Source organism: Lissotriton vulgaris, chromosome 6 (assembly GCF_964263255.1).
Source record: "Lissotriton vulgaris chromosome 6, aLisVul1.2, whole genome shotgun sequence".
Taxonomy (NCBI): Eukaryota; Metazoa; Chordata; class Amphibia; order Caudata; family Salamandridae; genus Lissotriton; species Lissotriton vulgaris.
The window spans coordinates 820180060-820194363 of NC_141694.1; the positions used below are offsets into that span (position 1 = coordinate 820180060).

A 14304-nucleotide genomic window follows, 5' to 3' on the forward strand; every position below is an offset into this window, starting at 1 on the left:
GCCAACTCCCAAACAACGGGTGAAGCTCCTCCCCCGGATAAGGAGTCCAAAGTGCTAGAGGCAGGAGGCAAAAGAGTGGCTGCACAGGCTGCCAATTTCTGGCGTATTGCAAATACACAGGCACTACTGGCACGTTATGATCGATCACATTACGACACACTAGAGCAAATTGTAGAACACCTGCCTCCGCAGTTTCAAGAGGGCACCAAAATGCTTATACAGGAGGGACAACTGATCTCCAACGCGGCCATAAAGTGCGCACTTGATGTCGCGGACACGGCCGCTAGGGCCGTTAACACCAGTGTCATGCTCAGAAGACAGGCTTGGCTCCGCATATCGGGGTTCAAACCTGACATTCAAACAACCATACTTAATCAACCAGTCAATCCAGATAGACTGTTTGGTCCAGATGTTGACACCACCCTGGAAAAGATTAAAAAGGACACCGAAACTGCTAAATCGATGGGGGCCCTACAATCTCAGCAGTTTCGGGGCAATAATTTTCGTCGCTCAGGTGCCCGTGGAGTCACCAGAGGACAGATGGGTCAACAGTCACAGTTCCCTAGAGGTGGAGCACAGTCCTCGTACCCCAAACAAAACAAGAGGGGCTACAGGGGAAACAGCAACAAAGGACGTGGCAAAGGAGGCAATAATTCACGCTCCTCTGCCCCAAGCAACCAGTGACTCTCTGTCACTGCCCCCCGACCATTTAACACCTGTCGGGGGGAGAATACAGCAGTTCCTGCCCGTCTGGACCAACATCACCACAGACAGGTGGGTGCGACAACTTATACAGTACGGTTATTGTCTAGAGTTACAGTCCACTCCACCCAACATTCCGCCAAGGCAAAGACCTATGTCCGCAGAGCACTTGCACTTATTGCAGCAGGAAGTGTTGGTGATGCTGCAAAAGGGGGCAATCGAGCTCGTGCCAGTGGGGGAGGAAGGCACAGGGGTTTATTCTCTGTACTTCCTCATTCCAAAGAAGGACGGATCTCTCAGACCAATTCTGGATCTCCGTCCCCTCAATCTGTACATACTGTCAGAGCATTTCCACATGCTTACACTGCAGCAGATTCTTCCTATGTTAAACAAAGGAGACTTCTTAGCAACCTTAGATCTCAAGGATGCTTATTTCCACATTCCATTACATCCGTCCCACAGAAAGTACCTCAGGTTCACTATCCAGGGCGCGCATTATCAGTTCAAAGTCCTACCCTTCGGAGTCACGACTGCCCCAAGGGTCTTTACCAAGTGTCTGGCGACTGTAGCAGCGCACCTCAGGAGGCAGAACATCCATGTCTACCCCTACCTCGACGACTGGCTCGTTCAAGCCAGATCGGAACAGCAGTGCGCCGCGGACATGTCGACTACCATTCACCTCCTTCACGACCTGGGTTTCTCGTTGAATTACCCGAAGTCACACCTTCAGCCGGCACACGTCCGGCAGTTTCTGGGTGCGACGATCAATACCCTGACGGCCTCGGCACGACCAAACCAGGTCAGGATAGACGGCATGCAGTCCTTAATCCAGAAGTTCAGACCGGGACACTCGCTTCCAGCAAGAGTGTTCATGCAGTTGATAGGCATGATGGCCTCCTGCATCTTCATAGTCCCTCACGCACGGTTGCATATGCGCCCGCTCCAGGAGTGCTTAGCAAATCAGTGGACACAGGCTCAGGGGCAATTAACAGACCTAGTGTTGGTTACCAGTCGGGCATACAACTCTCTGCATTGGTGGACTCCACACAACCTTTGCAAGGGCCGACTGTTCCAGGAGCCAGTGCCACAGGTTATCCTGACAACGGACGCATCTCTCCAGGGATGGGGAGCACACCTGCTCACTTACACAGTGCAGGGACTATGGACGACGCAGCAACAGAAGATGCACATCAACTATCTGGAACTGATGGCGATCTTCATGGCGCTCAAGTCCTTCATTGTACATCTGTGCAACAAAGTGGTGTTAGTCCGGACGGACAACATGACCGCGATGTACTACTTCCAAAAGCAGGGGGGCACCCACTCACCACAGCTGTCTCACCTGGCTCAGAGCATGTGGAAGTGGGCCATTCAGAGGAACATCTTCCTCATGGCAGAACACCTCCCGGGGAAGGACAATCAGATGGCGGATCTGCTCAGCAGATACAGTCATCAAATGCACGAGTGGGAGATACATCCATCGGTACTCCAGCCGTACTTCCAAAGGTGGGGGCGTCCAGACATAGACCTGTTCGCCACAAGGGAAAACGCAAAATGCCAAAGCTTCGCCGCCAGGTTCCCACACCCCCAATCGCAGGGCAATGCGATATGGATGAACTGGTCAGGCAAATTTGCTTACGCTTTTCCCCCGACACCCCTGATACCACTGGTGGCGAGGAAACTACGGCAACACTCCATGACACTCATCCTAGTTGCTCCAACGTGGGCGCGCCAAGCATGGTACACCACGTTCCTCGAGCTCTCAGTGGTCCCGCATCAAAGACTGCGCCTCACGCCCAGACTTCTGACGCAGAACCATGGAGAAATTCAGCATCCAGATCCGCAACAGCTCAACCTAGCGATCTGGCTCCTGAAGTCTTAGAGTTTGGATACCTGAACCTCCCTCCTGAATGCATGAACATCATCAAGGAGGCGAGGAAGCCGTCAACCAGAGCATGCTATGCCGCAAAATGGAAGCGTTTTGTCATTTACTGTGCAAACAATGACATAAACCCGCTAGATGCATCTATCCCTAACATCATTTGCTACCTGTTACACCTTTACAAGTGCAAACTAGCGTACACTTCTATTCGGATACATCTATCCGCCATCGCAGCTTACCTTCAAAATAGGCAGCATCTCTCAGTCTTCAGGGTGCCTGCCATTAAAGCGTTTCTTGAAGGACTGAAACGAGTCATTCCACCAAGAACACCGCCAGCTCCCGTGTGGAACCTCAATGTGGTCCTCACCAGGCTGATGGGACCACCGTTTGAGCCAATGCACTCGTGCGAACTGCAATTCCTAACGTGGAAAGTTGCTTTCCTAATTGCCATTACGTCACTAAGACGCGTAAGTGAGTTGCAAGCACTCACGATACAAGAGCCTTTCATCCAAATTCATCCAAATAGGGTGGTACTACGTACTAACCCCAAATTCCTTCCAAAGGTGGTGTCACATTTTCATCTCAACCAAACTATCGATTTGCCTGCATTCTTCCAGAACCCACAAACAGTGGCGGAAAGGATGCTCCATACCTTGGACGTACGGAGGGCATTGATGTACTACATAGACAGGACACAACACTTTAGGAAGACGAAACAACTCTTTGTTGCCTTCTCACCACAACACAAAGGCAACCCAATTTCCAAAGCAGGAATAGCCAGATGGATTGTTAAGTGCATCCAAATCTGTTATCATAAAGCCAAGCGCACTTTAACAATACCCCCAAAGGCACACTCCACACGCAAGTTGGGGGCATCCATGGCTTTCCTTGGTAACATTCCTCTAGAGGATATTTGCAGAGCAGCCACGTGGGTTACACCACATACCTTTACAAAACACTACTGTGTTGATGTACATTCCAAACAGCAAGCGGCTGTAGGGCAGGCTGTTCTCAAGACACTTTTTCAGGTTTCTGCAGCTGGCACGGGCAACCGCCGCTGATGGAGGGACTGCTATGTATTCTATGCAAAGATATGAATTTAGCAGCCCACATGCCTCGAACTGAATATGCTACTTTCCAGTATGCATCTGTTCTTGGCATGTAGGGCTGCTAACATTCATATCGCCCGCCCTCCTCCCCGGTGCCTGTCGCAGCTGCAGATATACTATTGTATTCAATCATTAGCATGGACATCCTTTATACTTGCCACTCCATCCTCTGCCACAATGGCGAAAAACAATCTGGGGATGGAGCCGATGCCCATGCGCACTGTAGTCCAGGGGAGGAGCCACCCATCTCAGGATACTTCGAAGACTCTTCCAGGACAACAATGTGCGATCATCCGGACCCAACACTAGGTGGCGATCTAATGCAAAGATATGAATGTTAGCAGCCCTACATGCCAAGAACAGATGCATACTGGTAAGTAGCATATTCATTTCTTCCAAGTCCCCACAAAAAACCTATCCAAATGATCAACTGTTAACGGACCTGTCCTTTTTCTTAAAAACTCTGAAAACTCACCCAATCCCAGATTAAAAACGGAGCCACTCCCCGAGGTCTCTACAAACATGAGTATCTGGCCTCAATTACTCCAAACTTTCCAACTGACAGTCACTGCCTTAAATTATCATTCCGACAAATTGGACACGCAGGTTGACCTATTGAACACCTTAGCTATGTTTACAGCAGGGATTGATAATAAGCTAGATAAAATGAACAATCTAATAATAGGAGCGCAATCGACCTCAAAATTAGTACAGTCAGTTTGCTGCTGCTCGCCCATTATTGATTCTCTCTCCTCGCTTCCAGCTTTTTTAACCAATGTCATAAACGAAGTTAAGCTGTTGAAAGGAGGCAGAGTAACTGAATGTTTCGACCAGTTACCTCAAAACCCCCCAACACTCAACTTAGAATCAGATAATTCCCTGATCTCATCCGCAATTGGGACTCCGGTGAGTGGGGACCTAAAATCTTTCTCGAAACAGACCGACCACCTCCAAGACCCCCACCAAGACCAAGGACCTCTACCCTCAGTGGCATTGATCCCATCATCCGCCTTAAGCCCTCAGGCAGGGAGTGGGCAAACTCAGACCACTGGTAACAACGTGGTAAGGTCTTCTGTAAAATTAGTCGCTGTTGCAGCGCCCAACCTCGAAATATTTCCTGCTCCCTTGCCAGCCTGTAGCAAGAGAGAGCGTAAACGTCAGCGCAAACAAAGAAACAAATTAAGACTAAATCCAACAGTCGATCTTCCTAAATTATTTCCATTGTTTTCAACCGCTGCTAATAAAAAAGCTTTAAGTCCCTCACAACTGCCACCAACGTCAACAAGTTTCCGTCAAAGCCCCCTCATGGCCTACTTAGCTTCAAGTACCAGACAACAAATTTCTGCATTTCGTCAAGATCAAAATACTTTATTCGCGGAAACAGTGGCAATAGAGCCACAGCCTGGCACTTATAAAACAAGGGGCAAATCTAATGAATCATCTATAAGGAAGTCGATAGTCACGTTAACTCAACCTCAACTAGCTTCCACTTCAAGCGCACCTCACCCTGAAAAATCAAACATTGGATCCAATCCCTTAAAAGTAATCTTTAATAATACATCAATTTCACTCAAAGACACTCAGACATCCAGGCAAGGTTCACGAGATCCCCCCCAAATCCATCTGGGATCAGACCTAGGTTTCTCAATCGATAAATCCATTCTGCCCAACCTAAGCCCTAGCACCAAAAGTGCCAAAAGCGACCCACGGCACTCCAAAATACTTCTTGCTCCCGAATATAAATCAAAAGGTCGGCACAACATTCCCAACAGATCAAATATAATTAAATTAGTGAATGGTGTCCGGGTCTTTGAGGCTCTGACATCGGACGAAATTGAGTCCATTGAATTCCTTCCACCAAGAGGCCTACAACTCTCTGAGGTAACCCTGGTGGCATTCAGATCCGCCATTTGGGCAAGAGCATTTTTAGCCCAAAAAGATATTTTTCAGCAGTGGGGAATTAAAATCCATCCTTATTCTACCCCAGGCTATCCCACAGTGCTATTAAAGCAACCAGCTACCCCGATAAGTGCGCAATGCCCTAGGACTGGAGTTAAAAATAGGCCATACTAAATTTTAAAAAATGCTTTAGGCACAACACAACTGACTGAAAATTTATGGACTAAAGCACCCATCCCTGAAAAAAATCCGGATTGGGGATGGCTTCCGGCCGCCTTGTCCTGTAAAATATCAGACTGACCATTTGAAAAACATTCTGCAGACCCAAATTACAATGACTTGGTCCAATCAAGACTCCAGTCATCACCATTTATAAACCCTCCAATCCCCCAGTCACAGTCCTCTTTTACATTGTGCTCATGGAACATTAGTGGTCTCCATCAGAAAATGACCAATTTGGAGACGCCCAACTTCACATTTGGGCACGATCTAATAGCCCTTCAGGAAACATGGGCCACTCAAAATTGTCCAGTGATAGGCTTTATTGAATACTTGAAACCCGCAATTAGAGACTGTCTTTATGGCTACACCAAAGGTGGTCTTTCGATCTACGTCTCAAACAATTTAAAAGGCCCGATCGAGCTATTGAATTTTGATGAGGACTGGCTACTCGGAGTCAAAATCAGTTCATGGAGCAAACAGCGATCGCTTTTCCTTCTTAATGTTTACATTAACCCGAGCACGCGTTCGAAGAAGGAGCATTTAACACGCCTAATGAAAATCGTGTGTGACCTGGTTGCGGATCACCCTCATTCAGACTGTATGATCACCGGAGACTTCAGTACTAATCTCTTTCAGGGAAACCCTGCTGACTTTGAAAGGCTTTTTCCATCCACATCGACAGAAGTAGAGGCACAGTCCAAACCACCAAACCAAGCATATTGTGGTCTAGGAGAGCTTTGTGTGTTGCAATTTTACAGTGCCATTTTTTTTGTAATGAACGGTAGATCCACGAAAGACATTCCACCAAAGTGGTCTTGAACAAATGGCCGCAAATATTCCTACCTTGATTATACCATCTGTAATTCAGCCCTGTTTCAACACTTGGGTAACTACAGCATTCATTCCCGATCGGAAAGTGACCATCGCCCACAAGTAGTCACCCTCAATGTAAAGCCAGTGTACCATAAATTGGCCACAACATCATTTAAAGGAACTTACACTGAAAATCTAAAACGACTAAAATGGAGCGAAGACATCTGCATTAACGTTATGAAGGCATGTTCAGCCTTTATAACAGGAGGCACTGACTTGGCGGCCTCCCCCACCGTTTCCTGGTCGATCTTCTGTTCCCATTTGATAAGCCTCTTTCCATCCAAACTGCATTCTCATAATGCTTTTTCTAGTCCCCAGTTTTTGATCTCCAGCCAAACTAGGGTACTGAAGATGTCTAGAAATAATGCTTTGCGCTCCCTTAACCACTTGGATGCTAAGGGGTAGACTACTCATATAATGAGATTTCCATTGAAATGAATGGGCAGTGCATGACAAGTTACCCTTGTCATTAGCATCCAAGAGGTTAAGAAATCCCCAGGGAACAGTGAGCTCTTGAATGTGTACAAAACCGCCCAAAAAACATTTAGGCAGGCTCAATAAAAAGACAAACAACTATACCTAGGCCAATTCTGGTGTAAATTGCTATGGGAGAGCAAAAACCGTAACTCAAGAAACTTTTGGGCCTTAATCCATCGTCAAAACTCTAGTTCACCCACCTTTGGGAGCGCAAACATTGCAGAAGCCGACTGGTTCGCCTTCCTGACTGACCACTTTAGGGCCACAGAGGGAACAGCTCCTACAGACATATGTGCTCTCAACCCGACGAAAATAAGTCAGAGTAAGAGCTGGAGCAGGCCTACTGAATCTTTAGAATCTCCCAGTGAAGATCTGCAGATCACTCAAGAAATGGTCACCATAGTATTAAAATCGAGATCAGACGGAGTGCCTGGCCCAAACGGCCTACCACAGTACTTGTTCAAAGCAAACATAAACCTTTGGTCGGGATACTTAACTAATCTTTTAAATTTTGCATTAAGAAGTTCTACCATACCGGACTCTTGGCGAGGCGCAATAATCCATCTGATTTATAAGTCAGGTTCACATGCGTCCCCAAACAATTACAGATTAATTGCCCTTTTAGACATTGAGGCAAAGCACTACGCAGGTATTCTACTGGAGGAGCTGAGAACCTGGGCAGAGCAGAATAATTTGATCCGAAGGAACCAAACCGGCTTCACTGCAAATTCTGGCACCATGACTAACCTATTGACATTGTCTATAATTGTTGATAAAGCACTTATCACATCTAGGGCTAATTTTTGCTGCTTTGTAGATTTTAAAGCCACTTTCGACCGGGTCCCCAGTGCTGCTCTATGGGCACCGCAAAAAAAATGGGGGATCCCAGCCAAACTTTTGGAGGCGATTATCCAACTGCACTCAGGCACATGGATATAAGTGAAGTTGGGGACTGGCACACATCTCTCTCGGAAAATCATGACAACTAGAGGGGTCAAACAGGGATGTGTGCTGGCCCCACTAGCTTTTAATTTATTTATAGCAGACTTACCAGACACCCTAGAAGAAATAAACAGCCACCCACCTAAGATGGGAGGTGTGTCAATAAGTAACCTTTTATACGCCGTTGACTTGGTCCTTTTTAGTCTCACCCGGGTAGGGTTGCAAAGGCTATTAAATAAATTACACAGCTATACCACCATGAATACTTTAGAGCAGGGGTCTCCAAACCGGTCCTGGAGGGCCGGATCCATGCCAGATTTTTAAAATAACTACATGTATCTCAATGGGGATATCCAAAAAATCTGGCATGGATCCGGCCCTCCAGGACCGGTTTGGAGAACACTGCTTTAGAGGTTAACCTAAAGAAAACCCAAGTGGTTATCTTCGGTAGAAAACGTAACCTCGGCGTTGGATGGCTATACAACAACATGAGCCTTACAATAGGAAAAACATATAAATATTTATGGGTCAACTTTGACTCCAGGTGTACTTTTGCCAAACAACGCAGTAAAATTTCAGTAAAAGCCATGAACCTTCAGGTGAATCTTTCCAAGCTCTCAAAAAAACTATCTGGCCTGAGTTTATCACCAATTATTGGAAGTCATGAGAGCAAAAATCGGGCCTACTTTGTCGTATGGCATTGAAATGTTTAGGGGAAAACTAAACGCCAATTTAAACCAAAACGTGACCAAAATTTATAAAAAAGTTCTCCACATGCCTAAAACCGCTTCTGCCGCACAGATCAGATTAGAATTGGGCCTACTAAATTATGAAATCTCTAACACTGGCACATATCTACATCTGTGCCACAAACTTAGGCAAGCAGATCTGGGGTCATTGGAGTCATTACTTTGGTTAGACATCTACCAGAAAAACCCAAGCGGTTCTTATGGCCGATTCTTCAAGGACTCCATCCAGCAAATGTCTGCGGGCGACCTATGGGACCTCAACCCCAGCAAGGCAGTATTTAAAATCAGTATTAAGAAACGCACTCAAATGAGGTCCCTAATCATTGATAAAGCTCACTTCGCTAAACGCAGACACGCATGGGCAATAATGAATCCTTATGGGCCGGCCTCTCCTTCTTCTTATCTGTCCTGCACTTATCCCTTGCACTTAAAACTTAGCTTTATGGCTCTTAGACTGGGTGACTGGTAATTTTTAAAAGATCTACCCCCCTGGCGTCGAACGTCAGAGGATTTATTGTGCAGAGGGTGTGGCAAGACGGCTGAAACTTTGGAGCATGTAGTAAGTCTTTGCCCTGCTCTTACGCCACAGCACAGACAAACTGAAAACTGAATGGAATAGGCTGGGAATCCGGACCCGTAGACAGGCAATCATTGCAGCTCTGACTCTTGAAAATACAGTTTTAAATATAGGCCTTACAATTTTTATACGCTATGCATACCGTAATTTCACTCAGTAACCGGAAGGGCCTGTCAATGATTTTTTTTATTAAAGAAACAGTCTATACTAAATTGCACTTTATTTTATGCTGCTAAAACTGTTTATATCCGATTGCACTTTACCATAACTGGCTGCTAATTGCTGAACATTTGACTGCATCTACTAGCATAATATTGCTATTTGTTAGGGTCACAAACTCTTTATGTTTTAAATGCCATTGTTGATATTGTAGTTTTGCACATCATGTCTTTTTAACATATGTATGTTATTGAAGTCCCCTAATTCAACTTGGAAGTTTTTATCTACTTACTGTTTGTACGTTTTGCTTCTTTTATAATAATCTGTATTGTTGTTGGAATTTTCGATGTGCTCTTTTATGGATATTTTATATCCAAATAAAGATTTATCCTACTTATGCTTTCTCAAGTTTAGAAATTGGTATTGCATCCATTGGACCAAACTAGAGAGTCTGTAACTTTACTCTTGTTTCTGAAGCATCACATTTAAATCTGGAAGGGGGAACTGCAGTAAGGAAGCTGATATGTCAGCCAAGACAAATGATGGAGTGCAACTTAGACTAGTTATCAGAACTTGCTTGCAATTGAGTGAGAATCTATTGCAAATTAAATTGAACTTATCCTTTGGAATTCAGCTCATTCTTTGGAGGTGAAGTGTCCCTGAAATACTTGTAGAGGTTCCAATCCATGATTTCTGTGCTCAAGATCTAATTTTCTTGGTGTCCTATTTTTTAGGCTCTAAAGATTGCAAACGTGTTCTATTATTCCGTACATGATTTCAAACATAATGTTGCATCAGAGATCTGTTACACCATGCAGGTCTTGGCATATTTCCTCATCCTCTGTGATGTCTTATAGCTCCTCAGTAGCTGAACATATATCTTGATTTCTTATGGGTACACATAGTTTATGCGCTATGTAACATTAGTCGGAATGGATCATAATATTCTCTCTCCGAGCACTATGCTGGTCCTGTTGAAACCCCCTTTGTTTACACAGTGTTTTTTTAATAGTGCCTTCGTTTTGTTCCTGACAGCACAACAGTATATTTTTCGTGTTTTTTCACTCTTGTTTTAAAATAAATGTTAAATTCTGAATGTATTCTCTGTTTTCTCACTTGTTTGAAACTTTTATATTGCTAAATATGATGTCTTTCAGGTAAATTGATGGATACTCTTTGTTAAATCCCCTCCAAAAGCTGCTGTGGTATGTGTTTAGTCATCCTTTCGCCACATGCAGTCCTCTTTCATTGCAAACATACATGTGTTTCTGCATTACTTCAACTAGAATATGTACAGTAATTGTCCTTAGTGTTGTGCAATAATCCCTTCAATCATTCTTTTCCCCATTTATGTTTGTTTTTTGCTGTTTCACCATTACAATTCTCCAAGGTAAAGCTGTAGTGTACAGTAACATACCTTTGCCTGCACTATGCATGTAGTGACCTCCGTAGTTATACATTTTGAGGCAAAAGAACCCTCTGGTTTCACAATAGTGTGTGCAAAACAAAATGTAGACATTTAATTCATAACAAGTGACTGAGCCCTGCTTATAGGCTATTACTATGAATGTGTGCCTTCTTGGAGTAGGTGTAGGCCTTTATCTTCACTGCTTCAATCTCCTTTTCTATGCAAGGGGAATGATATGCATTGCAGACCTCAAGCATGTGTGCTTTTACAAACCTTATCTTTTCAGGGAATGTATTTGCCTTTAGTTGATCTTGTTACTGCTGTTTTATGGGGGTTTCTTCTAAAAAGCAGGTCTCTTCCTTTATGAACATGAGCACCTGTTGGGTTCAGACCCCTGCATCTCCTATCAAATGTTTGCCTGCTGCTACTATCTAGCAATCATCAGAGTTGCCGCTCTTCTTTGCTTTCCTCGTAAGGATCTCACATTATCGTTGATGGAGCTCTTCAGGTCAGAAGTTCCTAAGACAAACCTTGATTTTGTCTTTAAGTCAAACTTCTCAATGCCGTTTGTCTTTTCAGACCCTGTCCTGTCTCTTGGGGGTTAGAGAAGTGACCTCTGGAAAGGAGACAGTTTCTCAGAAGCTTCTATCTAGGAAACAGAAGTGATATCACTTCCTAATACATGTTAGAGTCTGAGTTACTTTGGCATAGCTCCAGAAAGAAGACCAGTTGAACCTAACACCCCTTGTGACCTCCTGAAAGCAGTGTAGTACAAACCTGCTTTGTTCTGGCATTATTGTACAGGTGCCATATTACAGAAAATGGTGTGCTCTTTTTGTTTATGCCGGCGCACCTTTCAAAAGGTGCGCTCTGCGCAAACAAGAAAAGTGTGCCGTATTATATTGAATGCGATGCACCTATGGCAGCCACCAAGTCATGCTGCCCTGGGATTAGCACATTCTAGTGAAATACCGAGCAGCTTTGAATCATCCGCTCTGTGTTTCACTGTACAGGCAGAAAACTGCCTGCACTTTTAAGGGGGAATAGAGATCACCTTGCTGGCGGGTGCAGCGAGTGACGGCACCCACCTGCAAGGGGATGTCTGTGGGGTCCATTGGACTCCATTGGCCCCTTCCAGAGGGCTGCTATCAAGGGGTGCACTGAAGGGAATCCTGTTGGTCAAATGGGCTGTGGAGGTAGTCCCTCTTCACCCCAAAGGAAAGGGAGTTATTTGCTTTACTTTCTAGTCCGAGAAAAGGAACCAACACAAGAATTCAAATATTCTGGATCTCAAAAAAGTGAACAAATGGATAAGATTTGACTGATGCCGGGGCGTGCAATTTTTTTTTTTTACCGCTTCCTACGCAGTCTACTGATGGAAAATAAGAACCTGTGGTATCCCACACCACATTCTGCTTTGCCATACATACTTCGGACATTCCGTGTCCCGTAGGATATATCCCAGATTGAATCCTTGACACTGCTAACGTATTTATGTAACCGAGTCCTGATGATGGTCTAACTTGTCTACTGGCTTGAAATGCCTTGGACTTCCACAGCGGAATTCCTGGAGCCTTTTCATTGTGGATACCCCACCCTACTTTTTAAATCCATGTAACATTAATTGTTTGAGTATCTCAAATTGTGTAAAGACCTTTCATGTTCACTTACCTTTTTGTTGCAGCCACCACTATCGCTGTATATACCCACTCACTTGTCACTTGCATCGTCACAAAAACGTCACGAGCACTTGTACACAGTATATGTTCGGTTACATGTCATTTAATGTAACAGTGCTTCCTCCTCATGTGATTGTACATATGATTTGCAATATGTCTATCATGATCAACATTTGAAATACATTGAGTTGCTGATACTATTTGTCTCCCTGGCTTCCTTTCTGCTTGATTTATTCCATGGTAAATTAATTGTACCCAGTATACTTGTTCGCCAAATAACACCCTTGCTTGAGACATTGTAGTTTGTTACACATTACTGCCCCAGGCTCCATGAGGTTAAGGGCTACCTCCTGTAGTCTGATACTTCTTAAGTTTTAAATTAGGGCCCAAGTTTGCAAATCAATTGGGTCAATGTTTGATTTAGCATGTATGAGTTAATGCTTTTGAGAAGACAAAGAAATTTCATTTTGCTGGGACCCATCTTATGGTATATACCTCCAGAGAAAGTTGGTATTGTAATGGAATGCCTCTACGAATGGGAAGCTTTGATCATCAGAGATTAAAATGGTGCTTCACTAAGTTTTCTGTTGCAAAATGGTCAGAGTCCATTTAGTGTTGTGTGACTAAAGGGGAAAAAGTTTGGTTGTTGATACAAACCGACAACACATCAACTAATTATTACATTTGGTAGCAAGGCACATGGTGTATCTTGGTAAGTATAATGTAAGGAGGTCACCGATTTCTCAATGGTTATATTTAGTATTGGACTGAACATCTGTAGAAACTTATTCTCTAATGTAAAATGTAGATATAAAAAGCACTACAACCTTCAGAGGACAATATAAGCTTTGCTTATTTTGGAACATTTGCTTAACGCACATAAACCTAATGCTCACATGTAATTAGGTTTTCAGGAAGTGTCTGTGTTGTTACATTGAGATTGCAAGTCTTGTACCAGTCCTTTGTACTGTAAGTTCTGCGATTTGTAAAGTATTAAAAATGTTTTCTTTCATATATAGAACTATATGCACAACCATCTTTTGTGGCTTTAAGAAATACTAGTTGAACTGTGACACAAATTTCCAAACAACCGTTTTTGAATAGTCCTATAACATTTCTCGTTTGACATGACAAACTGCTTTCTTTTAGGATGCAGTAGAGAGATGAAAAGCAATGATGAGCAATCGGCAACAAAAGAAGAAGCACTTTTAACGTTGAGTAGGGAGCCAAGCTACTTTGAAATCCCTACGAAAGAATTCCTTCAGTCACCCCCTTTGACGGAAAACTATGTTCATGACGCTCCAACCAAAGAGACACAAAGTTCCCAAGCTCTTGGTGCTGGTCATGCTTCTTTCACCATTGAATTTGATGATCACGCCCCAGGAAAAGTAACTATAAAGGACCATGTTACTAAATTCACTCCGGATCACCGGCACAAATCTAAAAAGCCATCTCCTCCTGGTCCAAAAGAGCTAGCTGGGCTTCAGACCGAGATGCTGGCTGCAGAAAACAAGGTTGCTGATTGGCTAGCTCAAAATGATCCCCCACGAATGACAAGAGAACATGCTGAAGAAGAATCCAAAAGTATTAAGAGTGATGTTCCAATTTTCCTGAAAAGGTTGAAAG

General features: G+C 44.1%; 1 protein-coding gene across 3 annotated transcripts in view; it reads left to right on the plus strand.

Annotated features, from left to right (window-relative positions):
- Positions 1-14304, plus strand: part of CEP170 (centrosomal protein 170) — a 598101-nt gene that overhangs the window by 225174 nt on the left and 358623 nt on the right. For all 3 annotated transcript variants that reach the window (XM_086926848.1, XM_086926849.1, XM_086926850.1), the window contains exon 8: positions 13828-14304. In XM_086926848.1, coding sequence (XP_086782974.1) covers positions 13828-14304 — 477 coding nt within the window. The remainder of the gene's footprint in view (positions 1-13827) is intronic.